Source organism: Ursus americanus, chromosome 7, assembly GCF_024610735.1.
Source record: "Ursus americanus isolate L20-20 chromosome 7, mUrsAme1.1.p, whole genome shotgun sequence".
NCBI lineage: Eukaryota > Metazoa > Chordata > Mammalia > Carnivora > Ursidae > Ursus > Ursus americanus.
Genome location: NC_142133.1, coordinates 77,701,669 through 77,724,372, shown reverse-complemented (window position 1 = coordinate 77,724,372; position 22,704 = coordinate 77,701,669). Strand labels below are relative to the sequence as shown.

The 22,704-nt window shown below is 52.6% G+C and overlaps 1 protein-coding gene across 6 annotated transcripts in view; it reads left to right on the top strand.

Moving 5' to 3' along the window:
• The window catches only part of GREB1 (growth regulating estrogen receptor binding 1), a 129,625-nt gene that overhangs the window by 77,067 nt on the left and 29,854 nt on the right, over positions 1-22,704 (top strand). For 4 of the 6 annotated variants that reach the window (XM_045776038.2, XM_045776035.2, XM_045776033.2 and 1 more), the window contains exons 7-17: positions 1,143-1,271; positions 3,180-3,293; positions 3,781-3,924; positions 6,225-6,410; positions 9,774-10,124; positions 13,234-13,362; positions 14,063-14,191; positions 15,220-15,417; positions 16,146-16,326; positions 17,681-17,876; positions 19,675-19,811. In XM_045776038.2, coding sequence (XP_045631994.2) covers positions 1,143-1,271; positions 3,180-3,293; positions 3,781-3,924; positions 6,225-6,410; positions 9,774-10,124; positions 13,234-13,362; positions 14,063-14,191; positions 15,220-15,417; positions 16,146-16,326; positions 17,681-17,876; positions 19,675-19,811 — 1,894 coding nt within the window. The remainder of the gene's footprint in view (positions 1-1,142; positions 1,272-3,179; positions 3,294-3,780; positions 3,925-6,224; positions 6,411-9,773; positions 10,125-13,233; positions 13,363-14,062; positions 14,192-15,219; positions 15,418-16,145; positions 16,327-17,680; positions 17,877-19,674; positions 19,812-22,704) is intronic. The other 2 variants (XM_045776036.2, XM_045776034.2) reach the window with 2 other exon arrangements.

Below are 22,704 nucleotides of genomic sequence, written 5' to 3'. Positions count from 1 at the left end.
CTTGCTCCCACCTGGCTCATCACATCGGTAATGAAGAGGCTGTGCCTGGGCTTGGGAACTGAGCCCTCCCGCCATGCCTCCCTCTCTGCGTGGTGTCTGCTGCTGTCCTCACGGTGCCCAGGCCACCCGGTACCTCTGCTACCAGGGCAACTGGGGAGCCCACTGTTTTTAGCATTGGAATACCTGGGTGTAAGTCCCAGTGCTGATACCATCTGGCTGGGCAGTTTGGGGCAGCACATTTCAAATTCTTTGAATCTTTCCTCATCTGTAAAGTTGGAGAAAATCTTTTTTTTTATTTTTTATTTTTTAAATGCAGCGAGTATGCTGAGATCAAGTTGGGTGCTCAACCATCTGAGCCACCCAGGCCCCCGGGGGGAAAATCTTTTCTAATTTGCAGGGTGATTGTAAGGATTAAGAATGATACTAATAGTGAATTCTTAGTGTTTGCTATCTGCCAGGCACTGGTTTGCACACTTTGCTTCTGTGAGATCATGTCTTCCTCGCAGTGGCTCGGTTATTGTCCCCATTTGTAGATGAGAAGGTTGAAGCATAGGGAGGTTGAGTGAATTAAGTGTGGTTACTCAGCAAGGGGGCGGCAGAGCCAGGATTCAGATCCAGGGCGGCTGGCTTCAGAACTATGCTCTGAACCCCCTCCTCATGCCACCTCACCCACAGGAAATGTTTTGTGCTAAGCCCGGCTCTGGAGTGCCTTCCAGACCATTCCAGACCAGACTCCTTCCTTCTCTGACCATTCTTCCCCCAGCATTATCCTCAGGCCCGGGGAGCCCCAGGCCCCATGAGCAGCTCAGACCTGGGCGACTGCAAGCCTGACAGCTTTCCTGAGCGTGTTGGGTACAAGCCTGAGCCGTGAGTGGGAGGGGGAGGGAGGTGGAAGGGCCTTGAGTGCTCCCCTGGGATTCGGGGCCCCACTGGCTCCTCAGGTCTCCCTGGTCCTTCTTTCCCCAGGCCGTGCTCACTGGATCAGGAGCGTGTGTGCGCGTGTGTGTTCTCAGTGGGCAGAATCACTTGTCGGCAAAAAGCTTGTTAATAAAAATGGAAGAAAAGTAATTTCCCGCTAGCTGGGCTCACGGAGTGTCCTCTAAACTGACTGTGTGCCCCCCCTTCTCTCTCTCTGCTGCCAGGACCAGCCTCTGAGCACCCCTCGCTAACGGCAGCTGTGGGTCCAGCCGTTCTCAATGGCAAAGATTCCCCGAAGCACCAACAGCTGGTGAAGAACGACCCGTCGGCCGTGCCGCGGCCCTCGGCGCTAGGTAGCATTGCCTGTCCTGGGGGGTCGTGCTTTTCTCCGGGCCAGGCTGCTGTGGGGGTTGCGGGAGCCACTGTGCTGGGGCCACTGAGCCTCCTGGAGTTTGTGTGGCATGGGGGTGGGGAGTCTGGACCGACCAGCAGGTGCCTCCCAAGTCTGTGGGGCCGTGCCCAGTCTCCCGGGGGCTGGGCATCAGGAGGGCTGTAGAGTTCTTGAGAAATAGGGTCCAGCATGGTGTCATGGGAAGAACGTGGGCTCCCAAATCAGAAAAATGTGAATTCGAAACTCAACTGTGGCTCTTATTAGTTGGGGGATCTTGGACAAGCCTTCTGACTAAATTGTTGCCTCATCTAGAGATAAGAGTTCTGCTGCCAGGGCAGCCGAGAGGGTCAGATGAGGGGCTGCATGGAGATTCAGGGCACTTCCAACAACTCACTAGTGGACACCGTTATGACACCACCATCGTCATCGTCCCTGAGCTGGTCTTCTCAAGGAGCAGCTAGAGCTTGTGTCCCAAAGGGGAAAACATCTGTAGACCTTCTGTCCTTAGTGTCGAGGCCCAGCCCCTCATTGATAGTTTAATGTAGTTATCAGGGGCGCTGGCATCTTCGTGTCTATGGAAGCGTCTCTGTTGGCACTCGAGGACAGAGGTAAGGGCAGGAGAAGCTGTGGTCTGACACGAACAGCCATAATCGTAGCTGCCTGTCCCGCATTGCTGGGGGGGGGGGTGTTGGTCGAAGGAGCCCACCTGCTTGAGAGCTCTTTGTAAACAAAGTACCTTGTATTTTAACTTTTTATTCACTTTATTCATTTTTGATCAGTCTAAGGAAGAGGTGAGAATAGCCTTATTACCTTTAAGAGAGTCCAGAGCAATAACGCTCAGACCATAGCACACTTAGGCGTAGCCAGCGTGCCTGGGGATAATGGCATTTTTCTCACTCTCGTTTCCAGAGATCCGGTTCTGTAGGACAAGGCAGGGTCCAGGAGCGGGCAGTTTTAACAAGCCTCTGCTGCTTCTGTCCAGCTCCTTCCTTCTCTGACCAAATTTACAGAACCATTTCTCTAAACTACGGTTTTCAACCCCGGTTGTGAGTTAGAGTCACCAGGGAGCTTGGGGTCCCCACGTTGCCTGGGTTCCCCCAGATGCTGGGTTTTGGTTTACTTGGGATAGGCTTACGTCCTGGCACAGAATTTTAAAGGTTTCCCAGGTGAGTTTAACGTGCAGTCATAGTTGAATGTATAGCTCTAAACACGGGAAATTTTGTGTTGGATTGCTCAAAAAAATATGGTAACCAATTCTTGATATTTTGAATAACCCAGGAACATAGCGTGAGTCACGCACACGCTGTTATCTAGAGTGGGCAGAGATGACTCAATAACAGCAGCGAGTACCAGCTTCTGTTCCCCTTGATTTTTTGTTCTGAAGCTAGTGGTCAGTGACGGCTGGGGTGGGAGTGGAGCAGAAGGTGGAGCGGTACTGCCCCCCAGTGGTGAAGCTCTAGTGGTGGATGGCGCGGCTGGTCTGCAGAAACGTACCCTCACTCCCTGGAATGATTAGACGAGGAGGGGGAGAGGGAGTGATCTCCGGGGCTCCCAGTCAGTGGGCCCAGACTCTGTGCTTTACGTGCATGCTCTTTAGTCTTTATCAAACCACCTTTCACGGCAGGGTTTCTGATCCCATTTTAAAGAATAGGGTGCCGAGGCTCAGAGAAAGACTCAGTACGTGGGTGGTTTGGAATGAAATGTTTACTCAGAGGGACAGAATGTTTCCTCGTGCCCAGATGCTTCCCTAAACAGCTAAGAGCCATTGCAAAGCTCTGATGTTTAAAATAACAAGTGTTGTCCAAATCAGGGGAATGTTGTGAAGCTTGTCCTTAGCGACAGTCTAATCCATACTCTGAATGTTGTCTAGGTATCTTATCAAACTCCGGGCCTCCCAAAAAACGCCACAAAGGGTGGTCTCCAGAATCTCCATCAGCTACAGATGGAGGCTACTCCCAGGGTGCTGGGGACAGAGCTAAGTATGGTAAGTGTCAGCAGCCTTGCCAAATATCTGAGACTCGGGGGCCGGTGGTAGTGCCGCTGGTGGGGCACACGTGTGTGTATGAGTGTGCGTGCATGCACACGCATACGTGTGAATTGGTGAGGATGTTCTAGGGGGCAGACTTGGGTATGACCGAAGGGTCTCTCACGTGTTGGAGCTGCACAGCAGAGCTCAGGGTCCTTGTACAGTGGGGAGCTAGCTCCTTGACTCTAAAGAAATTGAAAAGGGGCTTGCCTGTCACGAGGCAGAGAGATTGAGGAGGAGACTGTGTTGTTTGGTGGGGAAGGTTGGACTGAGCGACCTGAAAGATGCTTGACCTCAGGAATCCGTGATTCCAAGACTTGGATGTTCTCCCAAGTGGGGGTAAGCGCCAGGCTATAGCAGGTGTGTAGGCCGGCCTGACGTCACGTCGCTCAGAGTAGGCGGTCCTGTTCCACGCGTCTTCCTAACACTCTTTACATGCTTCTAGAGAGTGCGGGCATGTCCTGCGTGCCCCAGGTTGGCTTGGTGGGACCAGCTTCAGTCACCTTTCCTGTCGTGGCCTCGGGAGAACCAGTGTCTGTTCCTGACAACTTGCTGAAAATATGCAAGGCCAAGCTGGTGATATTTAAAGGCAAGTGCAGCAGTGGGACAAATGGTGGAGGTCGGGGGGCCTGAAGCAGTCCACAGGGAACAGGCAACAGGCTGATGCCAGGAGTGTCCTCCTGAGAAAGCTCTAAGACCCCGTCCAGAGCAATGAAAGAGCAAAGCAGACTAGTCACTAGTGTCGCCCCTGATCAGATGCTGAGAGCTGGTCACGGTTTCCCACAACGAGCCCCGGGTGAAATGAGTTGGTTCCAAGATGCCCATCTGTTCGTTCATTCACGCGTTCATTCATTCAACCTTGCTGAGCTGCTGCCCCGGGAACATGCCCAGTACGAAGCACCAGGGATCGGAGACAGATCCATCAGCCCCTTGCTTCAAGGACCCCTGGTCTGGCGGGTGGTCCTATTGTCACCCTGCGCCACTGGTGTATTTTGACTATGAAATCTGACTTTGGGCCGAGATGGCCACGGTCACCACGTGGAGACATAAAACTAGATTTGATCTCTGTATCGTGACAGTAGGCTAACGTGTGCTACGTGGGGTTACATATTTGGCTCAACTACAGAAGTCCCTTTCTAGTGAAGCATGGGCGGGACTTGTGTGATGATGGTTTTCGGTGGTCCCACGTGCTGGCCTATGATAATGCGCACACACGTAGGAACACACATGCGCATTCGGATTCTTCTTAATTAAGTTAATACTGTATTTGGTATCGAGTTTTTAGGATTAGAGGAGAGAGGGTGGTAGGAGAGTGGGAGAGAGATCTTACTGGCGGTTAAGAACTAAGAGAAGCACTCCTCTTTCCTAAAAAACCAAAAGTGGACAGGGTATTTAGGAAGAAGGGTGCAAATCTGGGTTTTGAACTGGGCAGGAGGCAGGGCCAGTATTCCGTTGGGCCCTATTGGCTGATTAAGGCGGGGTCAGCATGCAGCAGCATTACCCGTGTTCTGTGCATGGCCATCACGTGTCCATGGTAGGTGCTGAGAGCACAGTGATGAGAAAACAGAGCACGGTGACACCGGCAGGACCCTCACCTGCACCTCCCCTGAGCCAGGAGCCCCAGGAGAGTCGGGGTGAGGGCCCAGCAGACCTTAGACAGAGCCCATCCTCCTCGTTCCTCGAGTTCACGGCACTTCCCGGTGCGGCTGCTCTGTTCGAGCCGTGTGCTCTTCGTACATGCTTGCTTCCCTGGCTCTCCCTGCCCGTCCCCACCCACCGCATGCCCAAACCACCCCTGTGGCTTCTCGGTGAGGCTTCCTTAGTTTCTTTCTCACCTGGGCCCCCATGCAGCTTGAATCATGGTAATAAGCAGCTGCACCCCGGTTGTGGTCCCTGATCCAGCAGCAGAACCAGCCTCCAGGACCTGTCAGAGGCATGAGTTCCCAGGCACATCCCAGCAATCAGGCCCCACTCCTGAATCTGAAGCTGTGCGGTAGGGCCCAGCAGTCTGTGCCTTAGGCTGCCTTTCAGGGGACCCTCGTGCACCCGCAGGTTTGAGCAACAATTCCTTGACGGTGTGAACTGTCTCAGTCATCAGATTCTCCCTGGAGCCAAGCACGGTGCCCACATGTAGCATACAGCAGGCGTTCAGTAAGTGTGTATTTCATGTGTAAGTGTAGAGCGCCTGAGAACAGGACCCCACACACGAATTTAGCACATCCGATCACCTCAGCAGCCCCATGGGGACTACATGTGTTTACCCCATTGTACAGATGTGGAGACTGAGGCTTAGCGATGTCAAGCTTCCTGCCCAGGGCCCCCCAGCTGGTGCACGGCTCGGAGGAGAGTCCAACCCAGCCGGGCTCTTCTGCCCCTGGGGGTTGTCGTCAGAATGAATCTATGACGTGCACTAGAGCATTGGTCAAGTTCTCTCAGGGCCTGGAGCCTCTGGTCTGTACGGTGATTTACTTTCCTAACCCAGCTTGCTTGAGAGCCCTGGGAGGATGTGAATCCACGTGGAGGCGTCGGGGTGCTGCTGGCGGGCCGGCAGGCGGTCGGCAGAGAGCCAGAAGGGGCTGCTTCCACGAGGCGTTGTCTGGTCGGTGCAGAGGAGCGGCCCAAGGTGTCGCTTCTGCTGTGGGCGCGTCCCTCTGGGCCGCAGCTCGTGCACGTGTGACACAAGGCACTGAACACGTGCTGCAGCCCTGGTCCGTTATCAGAGCTGCTGCGCCAGCCCGGCAAGGGCAGGAAGTCCGAGGTCACCCCAAAAAGGGGCACGAGAGTTACCCCAGCGGCATTGCCCCCTCGTATTTGGAGATCCCGCACGTGGGGGGGCCACACGCTGTGCCCAGTGCTGGCTGCCAAGCGGGGGAGTTTCTTCTCCCGCAGGCCACGGGAACTTCCCTTACCTCTGTGGGAACCTGAGCGACGTCGTCGTGAGCCCCCTCCTGTACACGTGCTACCAGAACTCCCAGTCCATCTCTCGGGCGTACGAGCAATATGGGGCCTCCACCATACAGCCCATCTCCGAGGAGATGCAGCTTCTGCTCACCGTCTACTATCTCGTCCAGCTCGGTGAGTCTCCCTCCCGTCGCGTGGGAGGAAAAGTGGGGAAATGCAGAAGTCCTGATCACGGCCCGCACTTGGAGCCCTTGTGAAGCCACGGGGCCGGGGGCGATGGAAGCCCTGGGTCGTGCTGATGCTGCAGTCAGGTCACCGCCCTGAGAGCCTGGGCCGGGCCTGAAGTGGGTCAGAACCCACGGAGGTGATCCAAAAACCATGCACCTGCCCTTCCAGATGCACAGAGGGATTGGGGACTAAAACAGAGACTCTGCCCTCGGGAGAGTATATTCTGGTGGGAGAGGAGCCGTGAGCAGGTGGCGTGTGTGAGCGGGGAGAGGGAGCCGTGTGTGGGGGGTTGATTCAGCGTCACGGAGAAAGGCCTCTGCGAGGAGACGATGTTGGAGGGGACCTGAGTGGGACAGCCCCGTGAGGAGGTGGGGGAGGCAAGGGGGAGGCGGGTGAGGGCTGGCCAGGCCTGTGGCTGCCGCACAGTGGGGGATGGGGTACCGGCAGAGGGGCAGGGCCTCAGGGTACAGTCGAGGGTTTGCACTTTAGACACGCTGACGGACAACTTGTACTTGTCAGCTCCGGCTGCCACAGCAGAGTGCCTCAGCCTGGGGGCTTAAGCAGCAGACTTTTACGTTTCAGGGTTCCGGGAGCCCTCCATTCAGGTGCCAAAATGGTCGGGTTCTGGGGAGGCTTCCCTTTCTGGCTTGCAGACAGCACCTCCTCTGTGTGCTCATGGGGCCTTTCCTGGGCGCATGCGTGTGGGGAGAGGGACAGAGAGCTCCGGTGTCTCTCTCCATACCACCACTAGTCCCACTGGACCAGGGCCTCACCCTATGACCTCACTTAATGTTAATACCTCTTTAAAGGCCTTATCGCCAAAGACAGTCACAATGAGGGTTACGGCATCCACATATGAATTTGGGGTGCACACAATTCAATCCACGGCACCTCTGAAATGGTTTTAGGCAAGGGGTGGATATGATCTGACCGTCGCTTCTAGAAACCACAGCAGCTGCTGTGTGGGGCTGGCTGGTGCAGGGCTGTGTTGTCCCCGTGAAAGTGGAAGGTGGCTTTGACCCCAAAGGGTCATGGAAGGGAGACGCTGGATTTATGCTGAAGGTATAAGGGCGGTAGGCGGTCTTTCTGAGGGAGGGGAGGGAACGGGGCAGCCTGGGTTTTGACTAGAGCTCCCAGGTAGGTGGTGGAACCTGAGGATGAGTGTAAGTTCTGTCTTGGCTGTTTCAAGTTTGAGATGCCCATGAGGCCGCCAAGGGCTGATTCCAGGATTGGCCGGACAGGACTTGAGTCCTGGGGAGCAGGTGCAGCTACAGGTGTCAGTTTGGGGACATTGGCCCAGTGATGATCTGTACTGAAGCTGGGAGACTAGAAAAGAGCCCCTGGGAGAAAGGCGCCGATGTTTGAGCCCCGGGGCACCCCAGCAGTCGGGGATCTGAAGGAAGAGGTGGAGGGAGCAGCCAGGGAGGCACGGGGTTGGGCAGAACCCTGAGAATGTTGCCTGGAACGGTCGGGAATCTGGGAAAACATGGTGTGCATCTTGTTCTTTCTCATGACCCACATCCCATGCACTGGTGAGCCCTGCTTCGTCCCAGACCCACTCTCGCCCACCCTCCCCATCATGTCTTCCTTGCCAGGTGCCGCTCTTGCCCCCATTCTGCACATCTGTTCCAACTGTGAGTCTAATCGTGTCTGTGCTCTGCTGGAGCCTGCCAAGGTTTCCTATCACACACTCCGCCCACACTGGTTCCAGGAGCCACGTGACTGGCCTGCCTCCCGCAGCGGCTTCCTTTGCTCCGGCCCTGCCGTCCCCCCAGGCATACCAGTCTCCCCTGCGCTGGCTGCTCCTTCCCCGAGAAACAGTCATGCCCAGGACATTTGCACGACTACTGCTTCATGGCCTCTGAGTTTTGGTGCACATGTCATCTAGAGAGGCCTTCTCATCACCGCATCTAAGACCGTGCCCCCTCCGCAGGCCCCGTGGCTCTGTCTCCTCTTTACCTTACGTGGAGAGCAGCAGCACTCTCAGGAGTTACACTCCATGTGCGTTTGTTTATTTGGGTATCCCTCCCCCGTTCGGTTGTAAGGGCTGTGAGATCAGGAATGTTGACTTCGTGCACGTCTGTGTGTCCAGCGGCACCTGCAGTGTAAGGTTGGTGCTCAGCCAGCACGTGTGGAAGGAACAGGAAACATTGATGCAGAATCCAATGAAAGCACTTCAGGAGAGGGACTAGTCCCCTGAGTCAGTGAGGCCAGGAGCGGAGTGAGGGCTCATTACTGGGCGTTGGGTTTGAGTGCATGGAAGCGATCGGCACCCCTGACCATGAGTGTGTACGAGGAGTGTGGGGACAGAAGCCGTATTCCAGAAGGGGGTGTGGGCTCAGGGGCAAGATTTTAGAGATGGGAGGTCTAACAGCTAATCGAATCAAATCGTGGTCTAGCCGGGCAAGGGGGTGGCGTGATCGCCATCTTTGAGGTCCGGAACTGGTATCCTAAGGTAGCTAGATCCAGACCCGAGCTGGTGCTGGGTGGAGCTGGGAGGGAGCACGACTTCTGAATTCAAGTGGGGTGCTCTTTCCTCCAGCTCACCCAGGTGTAGAATTTGGACAAACACACCAGAAAATGTCTGTTAGAAGTATTCAGTTTCACGAGGCATCAGAGAGGCACAAATGAACAAATCGAGTCATGTTTTCCGGTGAAATTAACACAAGCGATGGTATCCAGTGGAGCTAAGGGTGCAGTATAAGCAGTGTCCTCACCTGCCCTTAACGTCATGGCGGCTTGGCACACCTGGACCATCTGGAAACAGTCCGATGATGTAGATTAGTTGACTCCAGAAGCCCAGTTTTGGGAATTTAGGAAATTAGGTTCTATCCATAAAGACGTGTGATTGTGGAGGTATTTAGAGTGGTGGTTATTTGGAAGCCATAAAAGGATCAACATTAGAGACACTGGTAAGTAGATGGCGGAGCCTCCCACGAAGGGAGCTGATGGGCCCGGCGACAGTGCTGGTTTCGCAGACCGCAGACAGCGTGACACCCGGCTCCGCATGGAGGTAGGGGAAACGGGACAAGCCCTGAGTCGGAGGCTTTAGTCCTTACAGCGATTTAGAACCTGTCACAGAAACCCGGACTGAGAAATGGGCAGGAGGAGCTGTGGTTAGGCTGGGGAGCGTGCGGCTGCTTGTGTGCGCCCCCCCTCGGGTGCTCGCATCCCAGCATCTGTAAGGCGCCGGAGCGTGAATGATGCGGATTGTGTTACTGTTGAGCTCCCCGCACACATCTCCCCAGGACCACGCTCTGTGTTTGCGGGCGGGCCCTGAAGCCTCTCCCGCCGTCTTGTCGTTGCCAGCAGCCGACCAGGTGCCCCTGATGGAGGACCTGGAGCAGATCTTCCTGCGCTCGTGGCGCGAGTCGCACCTGACGGAGATCCGGCAGTACCAGCAGGCGCAGCCGCCGCCCTGCCCGCCCGCGCCCAGCGCCGTCGCCCCGGTCACCTCGGCGCAGCTGCCCTGGCTGGCCGGCCTGGCCGCCACCTCCTGCAACGACAGCGTGCACATCATCGAGTGCACCTACTCCCTGGCCGAGGGCCTCTCAGAGATGTTCCGGCTGCTCATCGAGGGCAAGCTCGCCAAGACCAACTACGTGGTGATCGTCCGCACCTGCCGCAGCCCCGCCATCGACTCCTGCGTCGCAGTCACCGGTGAGCCCTGCGCCTCTTCCCTTGCAGATCTGCGTGCTTTGCCTCTCGTGGCCGGGGTTTGTAGCCGCAGTTGGTTAGTCACTACAGTTGGTGCCCTCCTGGTGTGAGAGGCGCCTGCCCTGGCTAGTCTGTCGAGTTAAAATTCATTCCTCCTCCGAGAGGAAGGTGAGCATTCCCATTTCCCCCTAGAGAGCCTGGGCACCTCTGGAGTGCGGATAGACGGGGTGGAAAACCTGGCTCCATGCACCTGGTGATGGGACCGGTCCCTTTTGACTCTGGCCCTCCGGTCCCTCAGCTAGCTAGTGCAGAGCAAAAAAACCAGCCGTCTTATTGTATGATGCAGTTTAATGAGTCAATTAACTAATAAACTATAAAAACACTTATTGAAGCCCTACTACGTGCAGACACTGTTCTAGAGGCTGGGTACACAGGCACGAAGACAACAAGGTCCTTGCTTTCCTGGAGTGGACACTCTGGTGGGGGAGGCAGACGTCAAACAGTGCAGAACATCTCGGGTGGAAGGGCCAGGGGATGGCGGATCCCATTTGGGAAGCAGTTGTTAGGAGGGGTCAGGAGGACCTATCTACAGAGGTGACGTTAGAGCAGGGGCCTGGGAGAAATGAGGAAGCAGGCAATGTTGCCACTGGGGACAGCTGGAGGGCTCCCCAAGACCATGTGGCAGCGTGCTGTGCCTAGCCTCTTGTAGGGAAGCAGAAGCCCAGGGCAGAGGATGGGACTAGGCCGTTGCCTGGGGCCCTGACAGCCTTCACAGAAGTTTGGATTTTCCCCTGCGCGAATTGAGAAACCATTGGAGGATTTGCCCAGAGAAGGGATGTGACCTGACTTGAATTAGAAGAATCACCCATTTTGTGTACATGAAGAGCAGATCTAGGGAGGAGGCTGCTGGATTCGTCCAGCGCCCAGTCCCTGGTGGTGGACGGGTCCTGGGTATTTGTGCAGTGGTATCGGTAGGGCTTCTGGGTGGGGCCGGTGTGGGCTGTGGGAGGCAGCAGGGACTCAGGGAGCACCCTGAGGGCTTTGGCCTGTGTCGCTGGAATAACGCAGACACCATCTACCGAGATGGCAGGAACAGCGGAAATGTTTTTGTTTTTTTGAAAACTTTTAAATTGTTCTCGGGGAACAGGGGAGAGGCCCCAGATGGGTCAGATGCTGCTGTCTGAGCCAGAATCGGCTCCTCCCTCTGTCACCAGGGCGTCCCGGGTGACAGGGACATAGCCGTCCTTGTGGGGAGGTGGGATGAAGGCATTTCCTGGGTTGGGCTCCAGGGAGGATGAGCGAAGGAACAAATAGAGACAACTGGGTTGGGAAGTTTTGCCTTAAAAGGAATAGAGAAATGGGAGATCATGATGGAGGCAGAATGGGATCGGGTTTTTGTGGTCGTTCTGAGTCAGACAGTGCAAGCCCGTGTTAGGTGGCAGGAATGCTGGGGCAGAGGGAAAAGTAGGGGTTGCAGGCAGGGGAGGCGCTGGTTGGGGGGTCCCTCAGCAGGAGAGCGGGCCGGGGCTGTGGTGCACGGCGTTGGCCCAGGATTCACAGGAGTCGAGTAAGTGTGGCTGTGGTCTTCTCTCCAGCCACGTCAAGCCCCTCAGTACAGACACAGAGCAGGAAAGGGGTTTGAGGCAGAGGATGGAGCAAGGCTGTTGAGGGATACGAGAGAGTGAGTATTGCAGGACACGAACTCTCAGCCAAAGGACAGGGGCATGAGAACCTCCGGGGGACTCCACAGATTTGGGAAGAGTGGAGGGACTGTTGGAGTGTCGGAGGTGGCTGGGGAGTGGGCTGCACGGAGTGGAGGATACAGAGGGGCAGAGGCATCAAGTGACCACGCCCAGGGCATGCCCGTGGTTGCAGGTGGATGAAGGGAAGCTGAGGACAATTCCTTGGAGGAGATTCAATAGATCAAGCAATTTTTTTTAAAGTTTTTATTTATTTATTGGAGAGAGAGAGAGTGAGCAAGAGAGAGCACAGTCAGGGTGAAGGGCAGAGGGAGAAGCAGACCCCCCACTGAGCAGGGAGCCCATGGGGGACTCACTTGATTCCGGGACTCCGGGGTCATGACCTGAGCCGAAGGCAGAGGCTTCACCGCCAGAGCCACCCAGGCGCCCAGTCAAGCAACTTTTATGTGGCAGGTTGCTCTATGTGCACATTATCATGTTACTCTGTGCAGCGACTTCATTAATTCACTGACCTCATTTGTTCCCCTCTCAGAGCAATAGGAATGCCTACCTCCCAGCTTCATCTTGTTAGTTAAAAAAGAAAACAAGAAAATTCCAAAATCTAGCATTTTCTTGATTAGAGAGTCATGGATACGAACAGATTTCTCAACTTAAATAGGACTGTCAGTCAAGATTTAAAACCTTGCTCTTACCACTGTTGCAAGGTATTCATAGATCATCGTGGGTCAGTTTGTAAACTTCAGAATAATTTTTGGCCAATTGGTACACTCCTCTTTTTGGACTGTTTAAAAAAAATGATACCACGGGTGTTACAATATTTTAAGCCTGATATTTTTGTATCTCTTTTATGTAAATATATAAAAATGCACATTGTTACCATGCAGTCCCCGGGTTATCCTTGAGCATCCTTGATCCTAAACTCATTCTGTTTTTTATTTTTGTTTCTGTTTTATAAATTCTTTATGTGATTTGAGTAGTACTTCTGGAAATAAACCTGGAGGCTTGTTGTATGCCAGGGATTGGGCTAAGCATTTTTTAAACGGTGTCTTGTTGGCCGTTCTCACGACAGTCCTCTGAAGTAGACATTGTTCTGAGTCCGTGTTTCAGCCGGGGAAACAGGCTGGAAGGGTTAAGTATCTCGGGTTACACAGCTAGTAAGTGGGAAGGGAAGTTCCAAGGCCAATGCTCTGGGTTTTCCCTCTTATCCTCCTAACTATTAAACTGAGCCAGGATGGTTTATGGCGTTTATTCATTGAACCAACATGAACACCTGCTCTTAACCAGGCATGATGACAGGCTTGGGGGATCGAGAGAGAGAGAAAGAGAGCGATGAGCACAGACTCTGCCATCGAGGGGCTCACGTGCTAATTCTAAGTGGAGGGGCCCAGTGAAAGTTGTTGTTTGTTTTCCAGGAAAATACCAAGCCCGAATTCTTTCCGAGAGCCTTCTCACCCCAGCGGAGTACCAGAAAGAAGTCAATTATGAGCTGGTTACAGGGAAAGTGGACTCCCTGGGGGCCTTTTTTAGCACCCTCTGTCCAGGTAGGCTTGTAGCGAGACAGGTGTAAATTCGCAAGTGGGAGGGACAGAAACAAAGACGCAAAGGTGAAGTCCTCTCCGAGCCCGTTCCCTAGGACCTGCTGAGGCTGGCCTTGGTTTGGATGTGCAGGCTGACCTACATTCTCCGTGTTAGCATTTACGACGCTTTCCGTGGTGGCCTCCAGCCGGCCATCTTCCTGTGCTGGCTGTGGGATCTCCTAGGTGGAGGGGGGAGCTTTGTGGTTTCTGGTTTTTGGGCACACAAGGGTCCTGTGCCTGTTCCCCTGTACCTCCCCAGCCCTGTGCACTGCGGCTCCCCACCTCCCCCTCTGAATTTCTTGAGTCTGCGTGCTCTATGCTGGGAGTTCTGTGCCCTCCTCCCTTCTTTGCCTGGCTCCTCACTCCATTTCCTCCCAGAAACTTCTGCCGGCCCTTCCTTCTCTAGGATGGGCTCGGACGCCTTCCTCCTGTCCTTTACCATCTGGCTCTTCCTTCTGTCCTGGCACCCACCACCTCACAGTGCAATTTTCTCTGACATAGTTGCCTTCCTTGCTAGACGGTGGGCTCCTTGGCTGGCTGGGCCATGACTTCTCTATTTCCATTACCCCCGGCCTGGGACAGTGCCTCATATGTAGGTGTTACATGGAGGTTGCTGAGTTTCACTGGGATGGAAAACCCATTTCTGTTGTTCTGTTTTGGGCAGAGGGTGACATTGACATTTTGCTGGACAAATTTCATCAGGAAAATCAAGGTCATATTCCGTCCTCACTTACTGCCTCCTCTGTCACCAAATCAGCATCCCTGGATGTCGGCGGAGCTCCGGCATGCACGAGTGAGTGACGCGGGGAGCCAGCGGCCAGGGTCTGGGCTGGTGAGACAGCATCCAGGGGGTGCTGGGGGGGCTGTGAGGAAGCAAAGTTAGAAGCACATGCAGACACGGACAGCGCTGGAGGAGATGATGCTAAGTGAAATAAGTCAAGCAGAGAAAGACAATTATCATATGGTTTCTCTCATCTATGGAACATATAAGAACTAGGATGATCGGTAGGGGAAGAAAGGGATAAAGAAAGGGGGGGTAATCAGAAGGGGGAATGAAACATGAGAGACTATGGACTATGAGAAACAAACTGAGGGCCTCAGAGGGGAGGGGGGTGGGGGAATGGGATAGACTGGTGATGGGTAGTAAGGAGGGCACGTATTGCATGGTGCACTGGGTGTTATACGCAACTAATGAATCATCGAACTTTACATCGGAAACCAGGGATGTACTGTATGGTGACTAACATAATATAATAAAAAAACCTATAATAATAAAAAAAAGAAGTACATGCAGGAGGCAGGGCATTTTCTTAGCATCAAAATGGACTAATATATAATTTTTTATTTTAGTCCTTAACATTAGTGGTCTCATCCTACCCTGAAATGTATGCTTGTAGGCTTTTCCTGAGACGGTACATTTCTCTGTGTTCATTTCTAACTTATCAATGCATCGTTGAAATAGTTTATGTATCCTGAGTTCCCGAAGAGCTGTGATGGTCTCCCTCCCTTCCAGAGAACTCGCAGCCTCTTCCAAAGTCCTGTCTCAGGGTCCGCTTCCCTGCGATGCTGTCTTTGTCCCCCTTCAGGTCGAGTAGGTCACCACCTCTGTGCTCCCTGAGCACTGTTCATGCTTTCATCATTAAATTCCGAATAGTGTGAAATGCACATAGCCCGGAGTAGGCACTCGATAAATGTTGGTGTTATCCCCCTTTGATCACTCTGTGCACTAGACAGGGGCCCACTGCAGGATTCCCTAGCAGGTCCAGGGTGTTGACCCTCTGCTCTTGGGTGCATCTCACCTTTGTGGCGGCTCTGTTCCAGGTTACAACCTGGAGCCCCACCACATCCGGCCCTTCCAGCTGGCCGTGGCCCAGAAGCTCCTCTCCCACGTGTGTTCAATTGCGGATTCCAGCACCCAAAATTTGGACTTAGGATCCTTCGAGAAGGTGGACTTTCTGATTTGTATTCCTCCCTCAGAAGTGACCTATCAGCAGACCCTGTTCCATGTCTGGCATTCAGGTATGGGGCATTTGGGGGGCAAGTTGGGATGTCTGCGTGGGAAAAGCTTTGATTCCCTTAAATTCAGATTTGGAATTGAAATACCAGTCTTTACCTCTAAAGTAGGTAGGACAAGGATTAATAGCCCCATTTTATAGATCATGAAACAGATGCTAAGAACAAATTGCCCAAGATTTTATAATCCATTGAAGCTAGAACCATGTCTTGAATTTCCACTCTGTCTCACTCAGGCCAACACCCAATGTGTTGATAGCCTGCTTCAACTTCATGTATTCTCCCTGTGCTTTCAAAGGGGATGAAATATGAAATACACGAGAGTCAGTGTCTCAACTCAGAGGATTTATTCTTCAGGCTGGGAGATGATTTTGCTGGGGATGGCGGGGAGGTGGGACCTTAACCCTTCCCTTCAGTCACACCGAGCCTAGGGTCACCGGCCCCATGAAGCCAGCTTTGCTGTGCCCCTGGGTGGGCCGCTGTGCACACGCCTCACTAGGAAACGGGCCCGCCTCTTTGCCCAGCTCCTGCACAGACATATGCGTGACCATGGTTTGCATGGGGTCAGCTGCCCTGCCTCCCCCGTGTCTCACACGTCCCTGTAGCCTAGGGGCCGGGCAGAATGCCGGTCAGATAGCAGGTGCTCACCAGGTGTCTGTTGAGTGAATGAGAAACTCGTGACGAGGGTTTTACTTGTCGTGGGTTACTTGTGATGTATTTTTACCACATTCCAGGGGTTTTACTGGAGCTTGGCTTGGAAAAGGAGCACATGACCAAGCAGAGGGTTGAACAGTACGTCTTGAAGCTTGATGCCGAAGCGCAGACGAAATTTAAGTCCTTTCTGCAAAGCTCCTTTCAGAACCCGCATACGCTGTTTGTCCTAATCCATGACCATGCCCACTGGGATCTCGTGAGGTGAGAGTGACTTTGGCGTAGGGCACGGTTGACAGGTTCGTTCTTCGAGTTAAGATTTGGATGACGCTCGGGCCTGTGGGTACAAGCCTTGACAAGGTGAAGGACGTTGGGGTTTTGGCATTTGTAAGCAGACGCCGTGGATATATTCCAGAACCTTAGAGCTGGTGATTATCTCAGGGAACATCTGGCGGAGCTTTTAAAAGTTACTGTCACAGAAATCAGGGTCTCAGGGCTCGGGTGGGGGCAGGAGGGTGTTAGGACCGAGCCAGCCTAGAACTAGGGCCTCCTTTTCTGTACCCCACTCAGTGACAAGGTGCCCCCTGGTGTGGGGAGGGGATCCTGACCGGAATAGCTCGCTTCCTGACGGGAGGCCCCATTGACTTCCGTACTGAGGGTCACAGCTGGTACCACCCTTCTGTAGGGTGATTTTATGGACTCAATTCAAATGGATGTAAATCTAGCTGCATTTTGGGTGCTGTCAGGCTCGGAATCTGGCAGGATTCCTGATGTACCAGGACCCATCATCTCCATAGACCGGCCCGAGGGTTGTGCATTTAGACATTGCCACTGACTGGGTGAGGAGGAAAGGGAGATCCTGGGTCAGACTGCAGAGGAAGGCTTTGATTTAGCACGGATGCAGAAGCGTAGGGCTGGTCAGAACTTGAGAGCATACAATATTGGGTCCCTGCGTGGGCTTGAAGGTATTTGAACGTCCTGAGTTGTATAAAGAGCTATATTGTGAGTATTCATTTGGGGGGTAGGTTTATCAGAGTAACTACCTGCCACCGAAAGCTGAAGAGTTTTCTGTTCTGCTGGGTGGCTGGGAGAGAACGCCGAGGCATTGGCCCACAGGAAACAGCAGAGCTACACTTGTCTCCTGGGACCCTTGTTCAAAGTGCTTCCCCTTCCCGGTCCTGTACCTTTAAATTTAATATAGAATGTACCATTTTATATCCTCTGTGGCTCGTTTCAGGTCAGTAGGAATTTAGGGAAAAGAATTTAAGGAGACAAGTACACAATCAGATGGGGCCAAAGGAACATTCCTGGGTGAAAATCACTGGCCCAGAGGAGTGGGCGGATTGTATGTCCCACAAGCAATCCTCCAAAAATACTGTTCCCCTGGCTAAGTTTTTAATAAGCAATGAGTATCAGGGGAGTCCTGGACAGGTGCCTGCGTGGTCATTTTTTTTTTTCTTAAATTTTCCTTGTCATGGGCAGAGCAAGAAGCTTTGATTACTTGCAAAGTTGGGGCCAGGGTTAGTTAGAAATGTATTCAACTGCTTGATCCTTGTAAAATTACAGAGAAGTATTTGTCATTCCACTCACTGTGTCTTCTCCCCCTTTCTTCCCGCAGTAGCACTGTTCATAATCTCTATTCCCAAAGTGACCCGGCCGTGGGATTAGTGGACAGATTGCTCAATTGCAGGGAGGTGAAGGAGGCCCCCAACATTGTGACGCTCCACGTGACTTCCTTCCCTTATGCACTGCAGACACAACATACCCTCATCAGCCCTTACAACGAGATCCACTGGCCTGCCTCCTACAGTAACGTGAGTGCCACTGGGCTGCCGGGCCTGGTGTCCGATGACCCTTGAGTCGGGAGAAATTCTGTTTAGTAAAAACCTTGATTAACTGGTGTGGTTGGGGGTCAAGTGGGTCCCCAGATTCTTGGATCTTTGATTTGACCCAGAGTTAGATTATTTATTTATTTATTTATTTATTTATTTATTAAAGATTTTATTTTATTTTTTACAGAGAGAGAGAGACAGCCAGCGAGAGAGGAAACATAGGCAGGGGGAGTGGGAGAGAAAGAAGCAGGATCCCAGTGGAGGAGCCTGATGTGGGGCTCGATCTCAGGACTCTGGGATCATGCCCTGAGCCGAAGGTAGACGCTTAACAACTGAGCCACCCAGGCGCCCCTGACCCAGAGTTAGATTTAAACCCTTCCTGGTCTTTAGAAACTTTCCCAAAGGACATTAGTTAGCTGCCCCATCTGAGGACATGCAATGTTTAGTCTAGAAGCCTTGGAAAGGTTCCTGCTTTTCCTGTCCCCACGTCCTTAAGCTGCAAGGCTCAAAATCTCCTTCCTCAAATGGAACACACATCCATAAAGCCTGGTGAGGTTTTAGTTTATCTCTTGCCTTTTCTCATCAAAATAGAAGGCTACAACCGATAATTTGAGAATTCTGGGAATAATTGGAGAATTCCGGGTGGTTGGATTCTTGTTAATTATACAAGTAATGAGCAAACCTCAAATTCTGGACTTCTTTGGGGTGTCCCAGAGTCATCTTAGGAACTTATAAAGATACTGATGCTTGGCTTCAGTCTAGCAGACTTGGAATCGGTGGTGGTGATACCAAGTGATTCTGTAGCACTTTCGTAAGCTAGGGAGGCACTGTTCTGAGTGCTTTATCATATGAGCTCCTATAAGAAGCAGGGGCTAGGGTGATTTCTGATTTACAAATGGAGAAAATGAGGCAGAGGACGGTTGAGCTACTTGCCTAAAGGGCCACACAGTCAGAGAGTGGTAGAGTCAGGCTATGACCCCGTCTGGCTGGCTGTGACCCTCACACTTAACCATGGTGCTGTGAGGGCAGAGTTCATGGCTTTGTAATTTTATTAGCCTCTCCAACTCTGTTACACCCTGATACTTGAGAAACTCTGATGTTAGTTTGGGAAGAACGTTAGGTCAATGGGAGTGAAATTGATTAGATAAATGCATTTTTTCCTGCTGATTTTAATAGCAAGCTGAACGTAAGATAGTTGATTGGCCTATTCCTAAAACTAGCTTAAAATTGTTGGAAAGAAGCCGTTTTATCCAAGAAAGCTGTGGGTTTAAAAAACAAGGCTGATGTTCTTCTTGGCAAAGACACTAGGGTCCAAAGAATGGAAACATCTTGACTGATCTGGAGGCACCATCCTTTAAGTATGGAGTGTGCTGTGCTCGGGGTCTGCCGAGGGAAGTAACACATAAAACGTCTGCGGGACTGTAGAGGCAACACAACTTATTTTTATTTTTTAAAAAGATTTTATTTATTTGAGAGAGCGAGCACGTGGTTGTGCGTGCACACAGGCTGGGTGAGGGGCAGAGGGAGAGGGAGAGTGAGAATCTCCGGCTGCGACGCGATGAGCATGGAGGCTGACACAGAGCTCGATCTCGTGACCCTGAGATCATGACCTGAGCCGAGATCAAGAGTCAGACGCCCAACTGACTGAGCCACCCAGGCGCCCCAAGTCAGCACAATTTACATCAAGATGCCTGTGCCGGCCATCTACGTGCCTAGCACGTGACTCTCTCCATCCCCACAAGTACAGTGTTTGTGTGACTGATGCTCTTCTCTGTTTTAGGGGGTGGACTTATATCCTGAGAATAAGAAGTACTTTGGGCTGTCGGAGTTCATTGAGTCCACCCTTTCAGGACACAGCCTCCCTTTGCTCCGATACGACAGCTCCTTCGAGGCCATGGTCACCGCATTAGGAAAAAGGTACGCGTCTCTGTTGGAAGTCACTAAAATTGCTCAGGAGTCAAGTGTAAGCTGAAGCGTGTGCAGCCAGGGAGTTCCAGGGAGGGGGCACCTCCCTCCTTTCCCGGGGGACTCCGTCCCTCCACTAAAGGGATCCTGGTTTATTCCTTGCCCTGCCTATGGGGACAGTGATATCCGTCGTGCCCTTGTTCTAGAACAGTTTAGAGATGAGAATGAGCAGTAATATGTTGGAATGTGGGAGGGTGTGTTTGAGACACGGGGAAGCCAAGAAAATGGGAGGAGGTAAGACACCAAAAGATTGAAAGGAAATGATAGTGACGATCCTAGTTGGCGCCATCCTCTCATGTCCCATGTGTATCATCTGTCGAGGGCTTCTTTTGTGCTGTTCGCTGTTCCAAGAGCCTCGCCATCTCTCTTAGCCAGTTGCTGCTATTATCTCCATTTTGCAAGTAAACTGAGGCTCAGAGAGACCCCCATGACTTCCCTGGGCCACACATCTGGCCAGGGATAGAGCTGGCTGTGAGCCCAGCGTCAGCCGGATTCTACAGCTTGCCCTCCGATCTGTGCCAAAGCAGACCGCTGAGGCAGATTTTAATGGTGCCATTTCTCAGATGAGGAAACTGAGGCCCAGGGAGGTTAAGTGATTGCCAATATCCACCCAGTTCATAGGTCATAAAGCCAGGCCAAGTTTTACAGACTGGCTACTGCAAAACAGAATGAGTGGCTCTGCCCCCTTCCCTCATGGTGCCCCCTTCTCTCGTGCCAACAAAGGGGTTAAAGTAGAAGTGGGCTTCTCAAGCTGTGTTCCACACTGTACCGCTTGGGCTGGGTGCAAATAGCTCTTACGCCAAAAGGGGTTCCGTGGTCAAATGTGTTTGAGAAACCTTACATTTAAGGTTTTCTTTAACATGAGAGTTCTCGAGCCTTCTGTTGCCATGCGTGCTGTCAGTCCTGCGGAGGCGGCTAGAATGTGCGGCATCTCCGGAGTGTGTCGTGGGATCGGTGTTCCCCAGAATGCCCTTTGAGAAGCTCAGTCCCCTTCAGTGCTGGGATGCTGATGGACTTAGTCTGATGTCCACCTCCCACGTGGGCAGCTGAGCGCTCATACACTTGCTAAGGGAAGGAGCCCCTCCGCCGCTCGGCCCTGCTGTCCTCACACAGCTCCTTCTGCTGGGTGCTTCGTGAGCTGACACTTTGGGCCCAGTGCTCTACGTTGATTGCCTAACACCTGCTCACAGCAGCACAGTGGCATAGGGACCATTATCTCCGTGTGGCAAAGGAAGGAACGGACCTAGATTGGGTCCCCTGCCCTAGGTCACACGGGGGTTTGTAGTGAAGCCAGACCCAATCCTTGTCACTTGACTCCAAAACAGTAGAACCACTAAGCCATATGGAGCAAGGTCTCACGGCTAGAAGGCCAGACTGACCGCAGGACCATACATTCTGGCTTTACACCTAGTAAAATGTGAGTTTTAAGCTTTGGCAAATCACTGAAACTGTCTGAACTTCCGTACCTTCACCTGTGAACAAATCTACTTTTCTAGTGGCTTCTTATGAGACTTTGATAAATGGGATGCCATGCAGACTCAGAAATAGTTGTGTGCTGAGAGCTCAGGCTGCAGAGTCACACTGACTGGGTTTGAGTCCTGGGTCTGTCACTTAGCAGCTGGGAGACTTTAGGAACCTTTCTCAGTCGTTTGTGGGGAAAATGATGCCTACCACACAGGGATGTTATGATGATTTTTTTTTTATTATTTTATTTATTTATTCAACAGAGATAGAGACAGCCAGCGAGAGAGGGAACACAAGCAGGGGGAGTGGGAGAGGAAGAAGCAGGCTCATAGTGGAGGAGCCTGATGTGGGGCTCGATCCCATAACCCCGGGATCACGCCCTGAGCTGAAGGCAGATGCCTAACCGTTGTGCCACTCAGGCGCCCTGGGATGTTATGACGATTAAATGAATTAATACATACGAAACATGAAGAGCATGCCGGGCGCACATTACATGCTCATGGTAGCTGCAGCCAGCACTGTCACGGCTTTGTCCCCACCATCACCACTGTCACCATCACGGTCACCACCATCGCCACCATTGTCAGCACCAGCATCAGCACCGCTGTTACTGTCACATCCCATTATCACGATTGCTACCACCGTCACAACCGTTATCATCATCACCATCACTGCTGTCACTGCCATTATGACCAAGACCATCATCACCATCACTGTCACCACCATCCACACCACTGTCACCGTCACTGTCCCATCATCACCATCATGCTCCACCTCATCACTCTTGCCATGGCTGCCATTACCATCAGCACCATTACAGTCACCACGACTGCCACTGTCACCATCAGCCTTACCACTGCCCTCTTCCTTGCTCGCCTCTCTCCCCCTCTGCTAAACCAGAAGTGTTATGCAGAGATTAAGATTTCCATTTCACTAAGTGAGAAGAGACTAGAAAACTCTGGAATGTTGAGTTATGGAGACTCATAGGACTGCCTAGGTATCATTTAACCCATTCACCTCACCCCATCTTATAATTGTGGGAATTGAGGCCCAGAGAGGGAAGTCATTTGCCCAAGGTCACACATCCTGTTTGTGGCAACCTGGATTAGAGCCAGGTTTGATGTTCTTTCCACCATGCCTTGCTGCCTTTCCTAGGAATCCTCTATCTGGAAATCTCTTTTGAAACAGGCAACTTGGACAGAAGGCACTAAAGGTAAGAACACATTGGTTACTGCCTCTTGCCACCGTGTGCATGGCTAGCCTGTTGATTTGCCCTGTGTGTACACAGACCCCAGCATATGGCTGGGAAGTCTGCTTGCAAGACCACAAACTCACCGGTACTTAAGAGATTTAGACATTTCGCAACTCCCATTTTCATTCC